A 21622-nucleotide genomic window follows, 5' to 3' on the forward strand; every position below is an offset into this window, starting at 1 on the left:
TTCAGAGCGCGACTAGGATAGGGAGGCGAACTGGGGAGAACACAACAACGATCTTAATGGCCCAGTGACATTGAGAACGTGCAAGTGCATGGGAAAGGGAAAAGGGGAAGTGCATGGAAAGGGGAGAGTGGAAAGTGTGCAGCAGAGGAGCAGAAAATACAAATAAATAGAAATAGAGGCAATAAACAGTGGTAGTGTAGCCAGCATGCCCATCTACTACTTGTGAAATGCCCAGACGAGAAACAGTGATCGCATATTGACCTTCCAGTCAACTCTTCTCCCAACAATCCATTTGACAGGTTGTCATCTTTGGCCCAAGCTGACTGAGGGCAACAACTCATCTTCCATGCAGCCTAAACTGGTGCATCAGTCCCTCGGACTTTGCCAGCTTTAAAAGGCTGCTCTGCTAGTGAGCCACCAAACCTCACTGCCTGAAACACCTTCAGGGAGTTGGGCAGGCAGAGCGCATCACCAAGCCCAATCTTCACGGTCAGCATTGCGAGGCGTCAGAGGCCAAGTGAGCCCAGTGCATCACTACTCTGCCTCTAGCCCTCCCCAGAAGCCCATTCTCCTGCTGCAAACATGGTAGTATGATGCGGCAGGAAGATTTGTTGGCAAAGGCCCTGGTGTCTTAAAATCTGCTGCCTGTAAAACCAACACCTTAGCAGGCGTAGTCCGATTGGCGGCTTGCATGGAGAACAATCCTTAATCATTTTCTAGAAAGACTGCACATTGCCCATACTAAGCATCAGACAGACATCTTTGACGGCAGCAAGATCAGCTCGAAAAAGTGTGCTGGGTCACGACAGTGGCAGCGATAGTATACCCTCATTTGGTTCTCCACTGGCGCCAAGTGGTCACCCCAAGCGGAAACCAAGTACGGTTTCAGTTACATGCAACAGCATATTTCTAGGAAAAAATCTAAATGTAATCCGAACACGTTTGTGTCAACTAAAGCACAAGTTGTGTCAAACAAAAGTATCTACTAAACTCCACACTGCTTTTTATTTCATTTCAGTATGCATTCATGTCAGCGTGAAGACTAAAATGCAGAAGCGCACGCTGTCAATAAAGGTCAGCTGTCGTTATTTATCGATTTCAAAATTATCAGAAAGCAACTAAATCATTGATCACGCTCTAGTAGGGTGGGTTGTCAAAGCTCCTTTCGATTACAAAGTATTCGGACCCTGAAGCAGAACACATGTACGGGGGCTAGCCGTGCATTGCGGTCTTTTGCATCATTTGGAATCACTTGATTGAGGAAAATAGACTCACACGGGTGATTTGGGTCATCTAGGTGGGCAGTGAGGGGGCAGTGAGTGGTGCACTCCTTCAAGAAGCACTTCAAGAACATCTCAAGGTGTAGGCATGATTGGTAGAGATTCTCCTTTGGCGGCCAGTGTTCTAGTCTATGGGGTAAAATGTCCAATCCAGTCAGTCCTAAAATGCTGTTGTAAGATTATGACGTTCCTGGGGGGGCGGGAGGGGGATGCGCCGTGTGCTGAATGGGACAAGGTGTCAGGGTTGTCACTGTTGCCCTTATATGCCTCCAAAACTGTTATAGGGCTACATAAAAAGGAGTGCATTGGTTACACACGAGTTGACGTGTTAGGAGGCAGGAACACTATTTATGTTTTGCTTTTTTTTTAAAGCGCTCACACAGCTCGCAGGCATCGAGGCGCTGTTACAGGAATTGTTCATTTTTTTAGTTGCGCAATTGTTTTTTGTCTTAGTTGCGTATTAAACACCCAGAGGTTTTTAAGCTCGGACCCAGGGATCGAAACTGTTGCTTCGTGTCATCTTGCTTCCAAGGCGCGCACGTTGCCGTCCTCCCGGGACACTAAGGGGTAAATTCAGGATTATTCGCGCCGAAAGAAAAAAAAAAAAAAAAAAAAATTGATTTGTGCGCCATTCTGCCTGCAAATCCCGGTTTAACAAATGGGGATTTGCGGGCAGACTGGCGCAGAAATCCCGTGTTTTTCGGCGCAAATAATGCATGAATTACCCCCTGAATCTCGAACTAGAGGGGCGGTGTGCTGGTGGACTGTAGCATCAATGTCGAAAGGATTGCTGAAATCAGCCAAGTGTCATTTTAAAACTAGAATTCTATCCGCTATGGTAGGAACTACAGTGCCAGATGAGATGCATTCCTTTCCTACATCTGCCAGTTTTCATTTGATTGCCTCTACCCTCAATGCTGTTGTACAGGGGAAATATTGTGGCAACATCTTGAAGCAGATAAGTTAATAGTACCCCCTCAGGTACCCATGAAAGGATTCTGGCGCTAGGAACAACGGGAGTAATGAGATAAAATGTAGTCCAATTAGGTGTTAAAAAGAAAGGAAGAGATCATTTTAGACTACCGTGGCCAGTTTCAGCCAATGCCAATCGAAGGACGAGGGTTTCTGGCAAATAGTACAAGGAGCGTAAAGAGGGGCCCTTTCTAGTCAAGGGAATCATTAACGCAGGCCACAGACTTTGCACTCACCACTATCCACTGGCAGACACCAAGTCACGATGTCCCGTATGCATGTAGGGAACTAGCTTTCATGCCTAGGGGCCAATGATCTGACTTTCCAGTAGAAATGTCTCAACGTGAAAGCATTGAGCATCAGAGGATTCAGGGGTGAAGCAGTACAACTTCAGAAATTGATTTATGGGGTTAATGTTGTGTCAATCACAGTCCTCGGAGGTGAATGGGACACCAAATGCCTAGAAAAAGTGGAATCCTTAGGCCTGATCTGACCTCAGGAGACCGGCGCTCCTGCGTTATGGAAATGCATGATCACAAAGCTATAGAATGAGCCTTCACCATGGGGCGAGTACTGGTATTTAGGCATACAGCCCAAATCGCATGAAAGATAAATTAACCAACCCTACTCCTAATAAGGAAATGCTCGATTGGCTTATCAGTACAGACTCTTGGCAGTGCTTGATGTTACAGGAATTGGAGGAAGAAACTCATCTTAAACAGATTTCATTACGGCTTTGATGCACGTTCAGGTATCAATCTGGCTCTTAAAAAGGTTTATTCAGGTCTCAGACTCCATTTGACAATCAAAGAAAGTCTATGCATCGATTGCTCGATTTAGGTGCATGACAAATTACAGCAGGCCGCAAATTCCACATGTGCCGGTTTTGGCCATGCCGCTTCATTTAGAAGGCATGTTCAGCCAATAAAAGGGGAGCACCAGGTTTGTGGGCCAATTCCCCCCCCCCCCCCATTGCCATTTACTTATAACTTCAATAGATCAGTGATGGCTGTAGCATACAGTGGCAGATGCATCGGGTGGCAGCAACAAAACAAAAACGCACCTACCAGGGGCCGCAGACCCACCTTTCTAAGCAAGGTGGAGATTTGTGCAGAGCACTCCTTAGTCAGTGCTGTTAAATCCAAAGTGATGATTACAGGGCGTGAAAATGCCAGTGCATACATCTTTTCAAAAAGATTTTCGAATTTATGTTTGAAAAAGAAAAAGCAACCAGTAAAATGTAGGACAAGAGGGAAAGGGGAAGAACTGGGTGGGAATGCCATAGGGATTAACACGGCCAACGGTAGTCAACGGGTGGGCAAACAAAGCAAAAAAAAAAAATCAGAAAAAAAATTACAGCTTTATGTACCTCATGCCATTTCTCCAAATCTGTACTCTAATGCAATATTTGGGCTTAGGGGTGTCGCTAGCGCCACGCATAGCCCAAACTAAAAAAGGACAGCCTATGGTAAGAAAGTAGGGGAGCACAGGGTTGAGGTGGCGAATGGGCTGTAGCTGTTCAGGTCCTAATGATGGCATTCCCAATGTTCCATCCTTGCATTAACAGGGGAAAGGAAAGAATCATCACGAGCAGAATCGGGGAAACACTTGCCATTTTAGATTCACCATAGGGAAACATCACATTGCAGGTTAGGAATGTTCAGCCAACACTCCTACATGTGGAAACAATACCACTGAAGACATTTCCACTTACTGGAGTAGTTAACTCTGGAGTCGTGATTGGCGTGCACGTACTGTTCAATTTCACTCCACTTCCAAGATCAAAGTCGCAGATTTTCACAGGCGAGAACTGGGGGATTAAACGAAGACACCATGAAATACTGCCGTCAGGTAAAGTTTGCATCAAAGTTTTAAAATTAAACTGCACGCTTACCTATATAAAGTTGCCGAAATTGTTCAATGGAGAGATCCAGTGGCACTGGGTTCGTATTTGGGAGTTTACAATGCACTAAATATTTTTCCAGGGGAATACACAGCCAGCCCCACACACGAACAATGCAGGACGTGTTAGTTTCAGGTACTTGTGGGAGTGTTTTCAACAAGTACAGTGCTTTAGTGCACATCACCCTCCCCGCACCCAATAAAGCAAACCAATTCCACCTTAATTTACAATGCATCTCATGTTTAAGGTGCCCTGTTGCTTTTATGCCTTTGAGGAAAACCCAAGAGGGCAAAGTATCAACAGAAGACGGTGATCGGAGCAAGGGAGAAGAGGAACAAGGTTCAAGGACCACTCCAGGAGAGGGTAGCCAGTCATAATGGTCACAATTGAGGTAGTGTCAGGACGAAGGGTGTCCCAATAACCAACTGATAAAGTAGAACGGCACCACAGTTCCAGGCCAAGATGTGGATTGGGAAGTCCGTATTTAAACCAGTCTAAAACAGCGGGGCGTATGGTGAGCACACATCAGCACAATGCTCAGTTTACGCCTACCCATGGCCATACATGCACAGGAATGCCTAAAAGTAAAAAAGACCGGTGCAAGACTTCAAATGCAGCAGAAACTACCATTGTGCTACTTTTGCAGTAAGCGGGGTTACATGCATGCTGTAGTCCGATCATAGCAGCTACTAGCTTACTCCACACCACCATTTATTGACGAGTTGAAGCAAACGTAGGAAAGCAAAGGTGCACCTAAAGGATGGAGGGGAAGAGGAGTGTGCTAGGACAAACGGAAGTCTCAACACAAGGCAGTGAGCATGAAGACAGTGACCCACCCCATGCAAACAACCGCATGTTCATTTCAGTGCTAAATTCCTGCCACCTTAAAGACCCCCAGCTCTTTTGCTGGACTTAACTCCTGAGTGAGTGGGACCTTTTTCCTCACACTTGTACGTTTTTTTTCCCAGATTTCAGTTTGGTGTTTGCACTGTTTTTGGAGTCTGATAAACTCCATAGGCATCTGTTGTGTATGGTGACACCTTCAGTGCAGTGTCACTGAGAAATCCTTTGGATTTCTCTGAATACCTTTTCTTGGGTGAACTAGTTCCCAAGAACAGTAAGGACATTAATCTCTTACCTTTTCTCTTTATAGGTCCAGCACACCATCTCATGCGGAGTGCTGGGTGGTGGTTACTTCATAGACCCTTCTACTTTCTCATGTAACATTGCGTTACCCTCACTAATTTAAATGGATGATGAGCGGTTTACATTTTTTTACTACCATTGTGCTTTTTTACTGCAGGCTGAACCCTCAGTAGCAGTACAGCACACATGGGTGTCCATTTTGCCCAAATGCCCCCACCCCCTTTTTTTGCCATGTTCTGTTTGTAAGGTCTCTAGGCTTTTAATCTATGTGTTGACAGATTTAACCCTTTGTGTGTTTTGCCTTTGGTGGGCCTAAGTGAGGGAGGTTCCCTAACTAGCAGTGCCTGAACGAAACTAGTACCGATTGGCCGGCTGGCTGTTCTGGAAGGACAGCCAACCTGTCCTAGCCTGTACATGAATTGGAAAACCTGCTTAAAGGCGAGGGTTTTAGAGGCCACCAGGAGGCGCGCTGATTAAGTCAACAGTAGCTTCCGTACCTGACCCAGGCCCAAGAAAACTGAAATGGCCCCTGCTTTTCGCACCCTCCCCCATCCCAACTTCGCTTACGAGTGATGTGTAGACCCCCCCCCCACACCAGCACATGCTGCTTCTGAGCTGGCTGCGACGCAGTGCTCCAGTCTGCAAGGGTAACGGCATCAGGTCTTGAGCAGGAGATTGGGGCTCTCAGGTGTGTGCCCTACACCCTCCAACAACATTGACAGAACGCTGACTCGAGGAACCCGCATCGGGGAGGTGAGAAGGCCCAGGGGTGCAGTCGAAGACCTCGGGAGAGAAGGATGAGGTGGGTGTTCATATTATCCAGAGCATGCAGTTACTGCTGGGATATGGCGTCATCAGAAACCATCGGAGAGATCCCTCGAGGCAGAGATTACAACCCCCAGGGGTTGTGAGGCCCCACAAGACGGCCCCGGCCACACCGAAGCACAGAGGTCATAATGGAAGGGAAGATGCACTCCTTCCACCGAGACCCCTCCCCCCCCAGGCGGGTTGCCACACAGCAGCAGCGAGGACTGCTTTTGCAGCCCCTGAACACCTGGTCCGTCCTGGCGGTCCGTCCTGGCAGGGACCAAGCGGTATGTAGCACGTTAAGCCCTAGGACTGAAATTACCCGCCCTTCCCCCACCACCAGGCTCGCTTGACTTCTGCAGGGCCATGGGAGGGGCGGTACAGAACCCCACAAGTTGGGGCAGTGGGAAATGGAGGTGGTAACCACTGCGCCTCCCCCCACCCCCCATTTTGTCTTCTCATCCTGCTTGCTGGAGGTCTGCCTACAAACCTGGAGGGGGGTGCAGTGGGGAAAAGTGCACTGCCGGGTCTGGGTTCTCAGCATGGGTCCAGGATGTATTAACCCCCCACACACACACCCCCCCCCCCTTGGGTCTGGTCCCTGTGCCTTGAGGGTCGGGGATAACATTCGGAACATTGCGGACTGCCCTGGTGCCCCCGGGACACAGTCAGTGATATGGTGGAGAAGTGGGGTGTGGGCCCCCCCCCTTCAATGGGGTATGTGCCTGCCCCCTTACTGCCAGTGTGTGGGAGAAGCCACTAGAGGGGTTGACAGGGACTACTGTGCTGGACTACAGAGGACCCCCGAGGAGTGGCACTCCCCAACAATATTGTTAGAAATCGGGTCCTGTGCTATCTGCACATTAGGTGGGTCTCCCAAATCGCTGTTACCACCAGGGAGAGCCCAGTTCCCTGTTGGATAGACCCGGATACGATGAGTACAACTTCACCCCCTGCCATGGTGGATTCGGAGGTCAAATACTTGGTGGAGAATCCGCTGACTGTCCCTGAGCACACAAGGCAGGCTTGGGGGCTGCACATGGACCCGAGGGCCAAACTACTGAACTTCAGATACACACAGAGGGCACAGAAGGACCGAAAAAAAAAAAACAGACATGGCACAGGGAAAGGGGGAGTCCGCTGCGATGAAAAAGAAAAATGTGCAGCCCTTATGGAGGAGATTAGGAATATGAGAGCGGACATCGGGGGGACGTGTGGAAACAATCACTAAAAGGCTCGACAAGATGGAAGAACGCCTTGATGTGGATCATAACCAGCCCTTCCTTGACACCCTAGAGACCCACATGGACATTCACCTTTCTGAGGTAGAGAGGAGATGCTACTCAAATTGGATGACCTGGAAAATCGTGAGCCGCAACAACCTCTGCATTTTTGGGATTCTGGAGTGAGGAGGACAGACGCAGACCTGCAGAGGATTCTATGAGATCACAAAGCTCATCTTCGACAATGACCCAGTCAAAGCCAAGAGAATCCACAGAGCAGGTGGAACGACAGGGGGGCCTAGATTGGTCCTCGTCGGCCTCCATCATTATAGCAACAGGCTCAAGATCCTTGGGTGAGATCGAAGGGAGTGGTGACATATGGCTCAGCCAGAGTCAGTTTTTCAAAATCTCTCCTCACTTACCCTGTCGATGAGGCGCCTCTGCTCCCACCTCCAAGTGGCTCAATGAGAATGGGGTACAGCACAAATGGGGTTCCCATTTGCCCTTTCCTTTGAGATAGAGGGTCACAAATATCGGTTCTCCACTGCAGAAGAGATACACAGGATCACCCAGGAGCTCATGGGCACGGAGGAGCAGCGTACTTCGAGAGAAAACAATGAGGAAAGTTGTTGGCAGGTGAGAGGTCCACAAAGACTATGGCCCTCATTACGAGTCGGGCGGTACAGTGTTAACGGCACCGGTAAAGGTGCCGGTGCCGTCAACCCCGTACCGCCCGATTCAGAGTTCCCCTCGCGGGACCCTGATCTGCACATCTGGTCTCACCAGACGTGCAGCGCGGGTCCCGCGAGGGGAAGAGGGAGCAAACGGGCCAACTCTTAATGGCCCGTTGTTTGCTCCCTCTCCCATTCAGCCCTATGGGGGCTGAAATGGGAATGGGGGAAGAATCGGGTCCTCGGAGGGAGGAATTACCGGGCCTTCCGACCTCGGAATGGCCTGGTAAGTACTCATTCTGCGGACCCCGACGCGAATTCGGTGGCAGCCATGCCGCCAATAGCGGCATGGTTACCGCCAAACTCGTAATGAGGGCCTATGTATCCCGCGCTCCCGGAAATACAAGACATTAGGTACCCCCGCCTGCGACAGTCGTAACCCTACAATGACATACGGCAAGGCGGGAGTCAAGTGGGGTGGCAGCTCACATTTGAATGACGACCGGGGGCCAGGACCTGTTGGTGTCCATGATATGGACTTTGATTTTTTGCGATTAATAACAGGGGGGGGTCGTCTTCTAAAAAGGGGTTGTATATGGTTAGCTTGGCTGGGGGGCAAGGAAGCAGGGAGGTGGGGTAAGGGGTGTTTGGGAGACTTCAGTTTAGTGCTACAATTTCTAGAAAATGGGATATTGAGGAAAACTGAAGGGTAACTCCTTCAATGGTTAGGGCTGCAAAAAGGTCGAGTACTGAAACGGAATAACCCCAGACCGCTAGTTAAGTAGAGATTATGGATGGACGAGCGAGACGAGCACCTAGAAGAGTGGATGAACGAAGGGTTGAGAATGAGATTATACCTTATGGCTAGGATAGAGGATAGGTTGTGAAGGGCAGTATAGAGACAGCTGCAGTAAAAATAATGGAAGCACTGCGGCTAGTGGAGGAAGAGGTAATGCAGTTATGGTGGCAGAGAAATTAAGAGCGGGAAAAAGTGAAGACAGATTTAGCAGAAGGAAGGTTGCAGAGTGATGGGGAAGTTTACACCCTCCTCCCCCTCCTACAAGATACATGAAACGGAAGGCAGCCAGAAGATACCAGTATGGGTGAATCATATTTTGGACCAATTCCCAGTGCTCCAATGATCGATAAGTATGTCGAGAGGTACCCACTCAGCCAGCCCTACAGACCCAGTGCAGTACACAAGCCTTACCCAGAATGGACCTCCATAGACAGTATCAATGAAAGCACCACGAAGACCCGTTACTGATGTCGTTAGAGACCACGCTCAGTATTAGAAAGTAAGCACACGTGCCTAACGTACACAAACACTTGATTACCAAACACTTGAATATACAAAGAACATGAGCGTACAGTTCTATAGTTAGAGGACAGATATACTGTCATTGCTTCTATTTCGCCATTTGTTTAACGCAGAAACCGCAAGCAGCAAGAGTAAGGCTTGTAGATGCTATATGCAATTCACCTCATGGAACCGCAGGACCACCGATGGGACCCGACAGCCACGTGTGACCAACGTATGGAGAATATACAATAGCGCGAACACGTAGAAGCCAGTTTATGGGTTAAGAAAATTACAACAGGAACACTCTGCAAGAGCGGAGCTGAATTCAGGCTGAATAGAGAGCAAACGTGAGAGAAAGAACTTGCTGCCAAGGCCACCAGATACAAGTGACATTCCATTCCCTGAATGAACGTAACACCAGCTGCAATAAATGCAAGTAGTTCTTTATAATTCAGAGTGGTGTAGCTTCAAATCATGGTCTCTCAAATATGTGACCCGGCCCACTCAGACAATGGACAGAAATCAGAGCTGGGAAAGAAAGCCGATCTCACTGCGCCAGACAGCAGCTTGCAACTAAGATGTTACAACGTGAGAGAAGTGTTGCACGAGAAGAACGAGCATTGTCTGCGTTGTAATGCGTACCACCAGAGACTGTCATTCTCATTACCTAGAGAAGGTACACCAAAAGCTGAGAACCTTGGCAGATTCCAGGCCTGGGGAGGTCAGCTCTAGCCAATCACAGTTCAGGCTCCTTGGGGTGGGAAGCAACAGGCAAGAACCAATGGTAAGACCCTCACACTGCAACATTGTTAGAGATATCAATTTGGGGATGGACCAGGCAAGCCACTTGACATGCAAGAGCCAGTAGATTAACATGTATAGGGTCTGCTATAGTTGGACTATTACTCAGTACCCAATCTATTAGATTGGTTTTCTGGAGAGGGGCCCAGGTTGTGATATCACTACGATGCAACTTTAGGACAAAACTGGCCTGTGAGCCAATAGTCCTTGGATTCCTTCTATCCTTTTACTTATCCCCATTGGTTTTGGCTGTAACAAACTGCAGTTTGAACTTGCTGTCCGACTGGGTCTACGTTCCTTTGGGGATGAGGAAGGTGTTGGGCCTTCAAATAGTCCGCAAAATCCTAGTAGCCCTCAAATCTACCTGGGAGTTTAATCCCAACAAGGTGTAGGCATGGGCAGGTTGGAAAAAAAAAACAAATAGGTCAATGTGGACCTGGAGAACAGAAATATTGCCAAGGGTATAGGGTTCGAGTAGGGATGATGGGAGCTGGCACCCCACAGTAATGCAGAGTATGCTTCTGTGCCTGTAGAAGTATCAGGGAAGTGCTAACCGGCGTAGGAGACAAAGGGGAATGGAGATCAGGTCGAGGTACCTTGCCTCCTGCTCCAGGAGTAACAGAATACACCATGGAGTCTTAGGACGCACCAGGGTACTCGCATTCACTGTTAAGTAGCAGGGAAGAGATGAGTAAGCCCCAGTAAAACAGGTGCAACTCAGTTTACTTTGCTCCAGAAGGGTCTGGGAAAGACCTATCCTGTGGTCACATGGAGAGGAATAGGATTAAAACACTGCCTTCACTCACTGCAGGGAAGTGAATTCATGCATTACAGAAACACTGCTGGTGTCATGTTGGCCACAGTGCATGTGAAAAGTTGTTTGAATGCTTTGATGGGGAGCAATCAGACAAGCTTTGGAGGAGAGCGGGGTAACCAGGAGTTCAGTTGGATACAAATGCCCACGATGGAGCAGTTTAAGGATTGAAGGGTGCAGGTATGGGAGCCATGCGGATTATGTATCCAGAGTTAGATTCTAGCCTAAACAATGAAGTTGGATTGTCCTGCCGCACACATCCAGTTAATTCAGCAGATGTGAAGGGCAGAGATGGGAGAAGTGTGGTGATTTTTTAACCACATGCTAAAGGGCCTCCAAGAAGTGCAGCAAGGTCTAGATAAAGTACTAGGGAAAGAGGCCAAGAGTTGGCCAGGCATTCAGGCACATTGTAATTTTTTGTAAAAGGAGGCAAGAGAAGGCAAAGTAGTGTAAAAGCTCAGAAAAAGCTAGCGAAAAAGTGGTTTGAACGGGGCAGAGAATAACAGCTTCATGGAAGGACAGCAAGGGCAATCGGGACAACAGGGACATGGCGAATCAGAAGACAGGGTTGGGTGGATGGGTATGCTTCCGGTTCAAGGCAAATTAGGGGTTTTAATGGGTAGGGGAGGATTTTCACAAGGAAGTTGGTCATTTGGCGGATTCGGAGAAGGGAGTGGTTTCTTACCTGCAAATCCATTTCTCCAGCATTTGTATCTTTCATGGATTCACATGCTGTGCATATGTCCCCATCGTCAGGCTGGGCAATAGTCACAGCATGTGAATCCATGAAAGATCCAATGCTGGAGAAATGGGACACTGTTTTAACTATGGCAGGGTTGTATAGGATTGAGTGTTGGTCATGCGAAAGGATGGGACGCGTTTGTCGAGACAGGTCATATTACTTTAACATGGGAGCTCAGCAAATGCAATCCCAGACCATTCCCAGTGCAATAGCAGAAGGTACAGGTCGAACAGCACCCAGCGACTGGGGCTGCACACACCTAGGGGATTCTGCCAACTATGCAAGCCCATGTACAGACATGAGAGAAAAAATTATGTACTCCAAGGAAAGGCACCTCGTTACACTGAAGCAAGTGTTTTTGTAGGGACTCCTTTTGTTCCTGGGCGCCAATATGTACCAGGCGTAGGACAGCCCACAGGGGATCTCTGTCCAGTCCATTACCACCAATCTGGAAGCGGACCCCTGGATAGGTGTGCAGGTATAGTCTATACAGGGGCTACCAAATCTTGCATCAAGGAAGAAGAGTTTCCCTGGTCAGATAACACTATGGACATAGGGATATCTGGGGCTGTCCTGTCGGTTCTTTATACTTAAGATCTACGTATCAAGGAAGCTCCACAAAATGCATCTGGTCCTTTGTTGTATTGTACAGATACCCCAGAGAATATCTTGGGTAGAGCCAGCATAGAACGTCGATTGCTTTCACGGAGGAAGGTATAGCATGCATGACTCTGAAGCAGAGCATTTGCATGCATACTGTAGTGATAGGGCATCACGGGTGCCTGTACAGTCAACTTTGTTTCTTTATGGGTATTTGTTTGGTTGAGTTTGGCCCCAGGGATCAGAAATCAGACGTGGTGGGTACCAAAGAGGTTTCTGTTCCGGCTTGATGTGCCGAAGTAGTAAGTCCAGGCATAATTGTTACGGTTCTCTGAGAGGTAGCAGTGATGAAGAACAGGGTGCTATCTCAGGCACGGATTCAGGCTAAGTGGTGAACAGTTGTGAGCATCGAGCAGACATTTTCACTAAGGGACGTGTCTGACGAGCAACTGTTTGAAGACACCGAAGATGAGATTTGAGATGGGGTGCCTTGCCAGATACTGATAGAGCAAAGGGAAGTACCACAGACCATGATCGTTAGAAATACATTGTCACATTGGAAGGATGATTTGAGAAAGGTGCCTGGCCATTTATGGATCAGCAGTCCTCATGTGGGGCGAGTGTTAAACGGCAATACAATTGAAACCGGGCGCCACATTACCACAGCAGTACCCCATGTCTAGAGCGGCAGACATTTACGAGACCATGTCGTTGTTAAAGCAAGGCATTATACAACCTTGCGTCTCCCCATGCAACACTGCCATCTACCCTGTGAAGAAGGTGAATGAGTTGGAGGATGGTCCAGGATTTGAACCTCTTCAATATTGAGGCAGAATTGCCAGTGGTACCGAATCCTGCCACCATCCTCTGTAATAACTACTGGATCGACCCACTTCAGGGTGATTTTTTTATTTTTTTTAAAAAGGTCCATTCTGTCCCTTTTTAGCCAGATTCTCAGTACCTCCACGTTTATCATGGTCAGAGATTCAAGCACACGCGGTTGCTCCATGGGTACCATGACGAGCGTTTTCACATTGATTTTCAGAATATATGTCCAGTACAGTAATCAAGCACGTGGATGATTTTCTAGTCTGTAGCACATCAGCAGAGCAGTGTCGAGGCGATTCAATAACACCCCTCACCCTGCTTGAGGAGAAGGGGTACAAAGTGGAGAAAGAAAAATTGCAGTACTTGCCACTTAACACAAATATACTACCTGTTTGTATCACACGCAGGAAGTAAGGTAATGCAAGAGCAAACGCAGTTCAGAATACGCCTCTGCCAGTTAGTGAAACAAAATGCAGTAGTTCTTGAATCTTTGACTATAGTTATGTGAGGCCCTTACTGCAGCGACCTAGGAAGCACAGAAGGTGAAGGGTCTTATTGAATGGTCTGAATAGATGGTGACATGCTTCTGGGAACTCAAGGCTGCGATCTGATGCTCTGGTCCTGGCAACCCCGAATTACAAGAAACACTTATTTCTTGTGTCACTCAAATGGGATGGCAATGGCAGCTGTCCTGACCCAGGAAACCTCACTAGGCCATAAACCTTTAGCATATTATAGCAGATACCTAGAATCAGTGATGCAGGGGCAGTTCCCTTGTGAACAAGCTTTAGCAGCTCAAGTTTGAAAGTCTTCAACCATTAGCATGAGTTGCCCAGTGACATTGTAGGTGGAGCATATGGGGGAGAAGAGGAGTGTTAAGGATGCTTTAGAGGGTGGTGAAGTAACGTTTGCTGATGGGACCTCAACCATTAATCAGGACACTGGTGAAAGACATACAGGTGCTGCTGTTGCGATTCTTGTGGATGGGGAATACCAGGTCAGACTGAATAAATCTGCCTTCGCATTACTCCGCGCAAGAGGCAGAACTAGTGGCACAAGAAATTAGTAAGGGGACGTCAGTCACTATTCTGACTCTGCGTATGTAACCTCCATGGTACATTCAGGGTTATCAAAGTGGCAGAGAAGAGGGTTTAGGAGATCTGGTGGAACCCCTGTCCAGCATGCTGCGCTGCTATCCAAACTAATCGAAGTATTAACCCTGTCCACAAAAGGTACTAACTCCATAGCACTTGGAAATGATGCCATAGACAAGCCGGTGAAGGAAGCTGCGCACTTGCAAAGAAAAGCACCTAAAGAGGAACTTTGGGCAAAGGCGATGTAGCCTCACCTGACAGGGAAGGTAGTAATGCCTGTAGAACTGCTCCTTGTGACTCTAGATCAACTACTTTACTTGTCACACAGTTAGACAACAAATTGCAGCAGCGCTCCAGGAGGAATGGTTTATACCACACCACCAGCAACAAGAAGAATCGTAGGAAACCATGTATAATGCTGGAAACACCATGAGGTCAGTAAGGGAAGTTTTGCATTTCCGGAGCTCCATATAGATTTTGTAGACCTGCTCATGAAATGTAATAACTACTAGGACCTTATTTTAGTGTATTGACCATTTCCCGGTGGCTTTAGTTTGGTCCCTGAATACACCGGGATGCTCAATCTGCAGCAACATTTCAAGAGAGGTATTTCCATGGGAGTTTGTGAGGTCCTGAAATCCACCATTGGAAGCCACTTAATGCTTTGTTCACAGAAATTACTTTGCTTTTGGGAATCAAGCACAGGTTGTGTTCAGTATACCACCTGCATGCCAACAGACTCATGGAAAAGTTAAATGGGGTACTTAGGACCCCGGCTGGTCAAGCTGTGCAACGAACCGAGAAAAACCTGGTTGCACGGCCTGCCTTTTTTTGAGGAATCAGCGAGGGAAAAGAATCTCAGCCCGCACGGGATTGTGACTGGTGTGGAATACACACTGCTCTCGCATGCGACCGCAGAAAAGGGAGTGCAGACAGAAATCCAGGAATGTAATATTTGTTTTAAAAAGGGAAGAACATTTTTGAATTTATAGCATATTAAGTGTGTTCATGTGTTTTTTTGTAATTGCTTATTTATAACACACTTAATACACAGAGGATTCTAAGTGTGGAGCCAGGGATAGAACCTGTGTTGCTCAGTGTCTTGCTTCCAAGGCGAGCATGTTGCCCCTCCCCCAGGGCTATCCTCCAACAGAGGATAGCTCAGGGGATTTCGTCATGTTTGAAGATGGCAACGAGTACTGATATAGATGGTTTTTACAGAGCTTGAAAACATTTGCTATGGTCAAGAAGACCCGATTTCTTGAACAATTAGGGCAATGAAATAGACCCCAATAGTAGATGTGCAAGGTTTTGCAACAGATGTTTGCTACAGCCACATGAGCAAAGTTGGGAGAGCGATCTGTAGGATTTTGCGACATTTGCTCCGAACCCCCCACGGTTCTGGTGTCCCTAGTGTAGAGTAATCACACTGTCTAGGGCATCTAGCTTTATGCAGGGTCCAAGGGCAGTTCAAAGGGAAATCAGTCAAAGCATCTATTTTGCCCATCAATGACGAATGTTCAGCTACAGACCGTAAAGATCAGAAGAATGTTCGGTGTACACAAAGTCCAATTGATTCTAAAGGGGCTGTAATTGCCAATAAACAATGGGATCAAGGTGTGATGAGCTGCAGTGATGAGGGGATTCTCACAGGGGTGGCACCTATAAATAATGTGAAAATGTGTGAAAACTTTATCAGCAGTAGCGGACGTGGCTCAAGGAGCCAGAAAAGCCTGTTAATATAAACACACTTACCCATTTTTCTCCATTTCAAGGGCGCTGGCTCAAATGGGCAACTGTCGCCGCACGCTTCGCATCGCGACCTGGCTGGAGTTACAGCTGTGGTCTTGTAAATTTTTGGGACTTACGGATCATATGCTTATAGGCAGTTGCCTTCAGCCTGGCTAGGTGTGTGCAGTTTTACCTCATGTGCCAGTTCTCAGCATTCAAGAAGAACATTTGATCCTCACCCACCCAATGCCCAAAGCATCATATGTGCCCCATTAGTCCCCTCTGGCCCCTTTGTCACCATCATTACATATCAATGACTATCCGGCGAAAGAAAGTACTATTGCAACCAACCAATCGGTCCAATTACATTTCAGCTGCATCATCCAAAGCTCCAATGAACATTACTCAAAATAACTGGCTGTTAAGTGGCACCGAGACCTTCATGTCCCTCATGTTGTCTGGAGTACAAGCTGCAGAAAATTCCAAGTGGCTCCAGGTGACCCAGTATGAGCTCTTGCCGTTGGTTAATTTGTCTGAATTGGCGTTCAGGGCCATCAAAGAAGAACTGCAGGCCCTCAGGTTTATAACTTTTCAGAATAGGTATATTCCAGACTAACATCTATGGAGGGAGTGGTCTGTCAGAAGACAGGGAGCGTGCATATTTGTGCCTCCCAATGTTTCAAAGAACGGGTCCCTGAATCAGACTGTTGCCGCCTTGCATAAGCTCACATTATGGAAAATTCGACAGGACTCACAAATGACCCGTGGCTAGACACTCTTGGATGCAGTCTTAGAGGAGCCTTGATGTAAAAATGTTAATACCCTCTTATTTTGCGCTTGCGTCAACTGCTCTTATTATGCTGCTCTGCCGAGGTACCAAGAGCAGCTACCATGACTACCTTGTCCAAAGCTAGAACCACATCTCACATGGTTCCTCAGACTGAAGTAGTCTTATGTGTTCCAAGTTGTGACAATTGCAGAAATGGTGGAGGGGAGTAAGTTTGGTTTGTTCAGCAGAGGAGCATGCCTGTGTTGGGACCAATGTAAGATTGTAGTCCCCTCACCCCCTCCGAGAAAGTGGTTCTGAAGAATAGGAATATGATTTGTTAAAGTATTAACGGAGGACTGTTGCAGCAGTCAGGAAAGGTACCAAGGATGTTGCGGATGCCATATTATGACTGGGGGTGCAGCAAAGTTAACGCAATGTTGCAATTTTGTATACCTATCCAGTGTAGTCAAATGTGAATGGAATACATCACTTTGTTGCTTTGTGTTCAATTTGATACATATTAGATTTGCACATGCGGATAGACAAATGCCAAAACCACCAAATGAAATATAAAACACGATCCAGATATGTGCGATGAAGTGCCTAGAGGCTGGGCAGCGAGGAGTAAAATGAGCATGCAAAGGCGGGCACTGGTCAGAAAACCCACTAAAGAAAACGTGACCGTTAAACATCCATGCATATAAAGAAACCGGTGATTATAAATCTACATGTAGAGTGCTTTGTTTATGAATTGATTAAACTCAGCAATCAGTGTTTCACAAGATGAATTTTAAGCGACTTAAACTGGTTTTGCAGAGGTTGAGGCCAGAGAAAGGGTAAATGAGTACCTATTACCCTAGCAGATGTCGGCTCAGCTAACTAACCGGCCAGGGTTTTCATGGCCTGGTAGTATCTCAAAGACAGATGTCGTCTTTAAGTGCAAGGTGCCTTGCAGAGGGATCCAGGCATTTGCTTTTGACTAAAACATGGCATGAAGGACACCGGAGGCCAGGGATGAACGATACTCTGCTATTCAATTGTTTTCAGGATGTGCGCTGAATTGGTGGTATTTAGATTCGAATTTTCCAATGACGCCAGTAAGCAGGGGTGGATAAGATGGCCAGCGACAGTTCAAAGATAATTGTTTACTCTGCCCTCTCATGCAGATTTAAATATCTGTGCAAATTACATTTAGTATTAAGAGGTCTCAGACCAGCTGGTACTTACAATTAATTATGTTTGTACACAAATGTTAAACTGATGAGGGATGTCATGACCTACCACTGACGAATCCTAAAAAGGTGTGTTCTACACATGAGCTGAGGTTAGTGAAGATAATGGCTACCAATGAGAATGGAAGAATGAGAAAGATGATAATTCTTTGTATAAGTTTTAACCAATCAAGTGTAGGGGTGGTTAGTAAAATATGAGTACATTTATATATACACATATATAAAACATTAGTTCAGGGGGACTTGGGTTAGTCCATAGGGTCATATAGCCCCTCCCGGAAATGTGTACAATAAACTTGCTTTACGCCCAAGACGTGCACTCACTTCTTAGGTGGTGGGCCCGCTTTGGGTTTGTGATTAGGGGCTCTCCCCTACAGACATGCAGGGCAAGTTACTTTACATACGCTACGTAAGATACATGCACTTGCCCCATGTCGATGGGTAAGATTTACCAGTTCCTTGTGTAAAATGCTGCATGCCACCATAAGTACACTTCAATATTGAATCCAATGCTGCCACCAAAAGGCCAGACATGCACAGAAAAGTATTTGTCATGTACTTCGCAAATGAGCTCAAAACATAACCCGATACTCCTTGCTGGCAAGTATGGGTATGTTACCCCTAACTTCATAAAATCTCCTACCCAATGGGAGTGGGCTGTTAGACTGAGCCCTGCCTACACATGCCAATGTGTGAGAACATACAAAAGGAATTCTTTATGAAGAAATATTAAAATGTGAAAAGCACCTGATCCTCAAATTCGCATAGGATGTTTTCAGGCTTCAGGTCTCGGTGAGCAATACCTGGGAATACAAAAGTCCATTAGAAAATGTCTTGCTCCCCAACAGAAATGATATGCAACATTTTTGTAATATTAAGAATTGTCAAAACGTGGTTGGAGACACCAAACCACGTGCATACTTTAAAATGCTATGCACTGATCAAAACTATCATTCACAAAAATAAGGGTCCAACAGGGTAAATGTGATATTGGCATTATCTATTGCCAAGAATGTATAACACTAGAGATCTAGTTTAACAAATCAAAAACCACCAATTGCATTACAGGCACCAGTTAAAAGCATAGAATAGCAGATAATACAATGCGATCTATGCATTTGAGCAGTAAACTGCATTTGAAAATACTAGGTAGAACACCTAACAAAACATGCAACTGTATCCAACCAAACAAAAACTCTTGGGAACACCCAGCATACATTTTTCTCCAAAAAAACGTCCTTGATTGGAATAAGTGTTTGAGCAGAAAATTAATAAAACAGCACCACCTGGAATGACCTGTACACACTCTGGTGAAACTTATTTTACAGACGGTTATGTTATTGTGCATTGGTTACACGTTTATCCATTGCGAATTTAACATAAACAAATTACACCAAACATTAGAATTAGTCACGATAAAGCAGAAAAGGGAGGAATAGTAGCACTAGAAGCACAAACAAAGTAAATACTATTTGAATATATTTTGTTGAATATTTTCAGAGTCTACATCTAATGTGCCAAAAAAAGGTGACCGCATTCACAATAGAAGTCGTTCCACATAGTGTTGATAAAGTGCTAGCATAATTTATGAACTTGTGAAAGGCTCCTTTAACTACTTCAAGGATTCACACTTTAATAGTATGCGTACAGCCGTTTCACATCCTTACAAAACCTACAAAATACAGCGTCCTCGTTGACTAGGCCATATCTTAACTGAGAGGCCTTCGTATGCAACAGGTTCAACAGAATCACAAACCTAGAACGACCATATTTACCTGGATAAATTGATAAGTATGGGGCTAGTGTGCTTGCTTTTATGAACTTAAGTGACTTAAGGAAGAGTATGAATGAAATTCAGTCACCGTTACCCCAGTCTGCTGCAAAGAGCCTTCTTTACCTTGTGTGGATCAGGTAAAGTGGGGTACATCCAGTCTCCGCCAACAACAAGGCAAGTCCCCTTAATTCAGACAAGGCTCACAAGCCTCCAAGCCTTCCCAAAATCACGAGGGAATTCTCTGGAGGAGCCAGCATCTTCCCATACAGTGATCAATATCTCCAGAAAGCTCTTGCTTTTAATGAAGTTATGCCAAGTTCATAACTAATTGCAAGTGTGGCAGCAAACTCGGGAGACCGACGACTCTTCTCCAGTTCGAGCCTTCTAATTTAAGTATTCAATAATTGAGAGATCATGCATCTCAATAGTCCTGTACAAGAACAAATATTTGCTTGGCTTAGGATCAGGGATGACTTAAGAACCAATTGCAAGGCAAGAGAAGATAAATCATGTACATAGGACATTTCATTTAAGTAAAGGAATGAACACTGTCAAATGCCAAGTATTGCACAATTAAATATGCAGAAATCATGTGCAAGACAGTGCAACCTACTCTAATAGCACCCAGTATAACTGAATTAAATAGAACTAAGGTCAGAATGGACAAAATTGCTGTCTACTCCCACGTGGGAAACTAGGCCTATTCAGAACGCTTCAGACGAAGATGGCAATGTACCTCCAATGTCCACTACAAAGATGCTTTGGCTTAAGGCCTGACGGAGCGATGGTAGGCTTATTGGCCAAGTGGGCAGTTGTCGGACGTTCCCCGCACCTGGATTTCATTTTGCTTACGTGCTGCTTACAAGCTGAATGTCCAAGGTTGGGAGAGAATGCCAATCAGGAGGGCCTATGTAATGGATTATACATTGTTGCAATCGGTTGCCGTTATTCTGCCATTATTTGTATTATACGCTGGAGGAAGTTTTAGGCGTTCTTACTTTATAAGGGTCAGCAATGAAAACACCTACTTAAGCTATAGGTATATATTTTTGCCTAACCAATCCCCCTAGTTCAATTGGTTTTACAGTTTGTCAAGGACAAAATGTAAAACACCAAGAAACATCAACAAATCTGAAATCATGACCTGCCCCCCCACCAAGTCAACCGCCAAAGCACCCGAGTCAGTCAATTAACTACACATATGCACTGTACCCACCATCACTACTTTCAGAAAGCCTCAAAACATGCCTGTTTCTCCACACATAACCCTGCCCTCATCCACTAGTCTAATTGTCCTATCCTTTCGTGAAAACAGCTTTCTTCGACTCCCATTTTATCAATATTTGAACCATGTATGCGCTCCGAGACCAACTTAGTAGGGCAAGCGCTAAACAAAAAAATTGAAATAAGGTGTTCATAAAATCCTAAAGTTGTAAAAACCTAAGGGGAGGGACTTCAGGACAGACCGGATCAACCCTGGAGCCTCAAACCACCACTAGTAAAGAAGTGCTTTTTCAACCAAGTGCCGAATTATTCTGCCTTTCCTCACCTTCCCTTAAAGAAACTATACAATATTGTATCCCTTCAAGGCTGAATTAATGCACCATCAGCTACTTGGTGTGGTGTCAAGTTACAGAATATAAGAATACAAGGATGAGGCTACACTGCGACTGGACTACCAAATCACTTAAGCACTCTCCATGCTTAACTAGCTGACCATGAGGCAAAGAGTTCAAGCACTCTGCTTTGCTCTCCATGCCTTACACAGGAGGCCACATTAAAGGGAGGAAAAAATAAATACTACAATTCTAGAGAAATGCCATGCTGACAGTCACTTCCATCTGGAGTTGGTAACCATTCTCTGGAAAACTCCAAAATGTGTAAACTACAGTTCAGGTTTCTGGAAGCCGAAATGGATTTTCTTGATAAAGC

At 46.1% G+C, this 21622-nt stretch overlaps 1 protein-coding gene across 2 annotated transcripts in view; it reads right to left on the bottom strand.

The window, feature by feature from the left end:
• MKNK1 (MAPK interacting serine/threonine kinase 1) overlaps window positions 1-21622 on the bottom strand; it is a 254248-nt gene that overhangs the window by 88393 nt on the left and 144233 nt on the right. For both annotated transcript variants that reach the window (XM_069642263.1, XM_069642264.1), the window contains 2 exons: window positions 18664-18719; window positions 3967-4062 (listed from right to left, as the gene is read on the bottom strand). In XM_069642263.1, coding sequence (XP_069498364.1) covers window positions 3967-4062; window positions 18664-18719 — 152 coding nt within the window. The remainder of the gene's footprint in view (window positions 1-3966; window positions 4063-18663; window positions 18720-21622) is intronic.

The sequence above is a fragment of the Ambystoma mexicanum genome, chromosome 1q, assembly GCF_040938575.1.
Source record: "Ambystoma mexicanum isolate Mex_15411 chromosome 1q, UKY_AmexF1_1, whole genome shotgun sequence".
NCBI classification, from domain to species: domain Eukaryota; kingdom Metazoa; phylum Chordata; class Amphibia; order Caudata; family Ambystomatidae; genus Ambystoma; species Ambystoma mexicanum.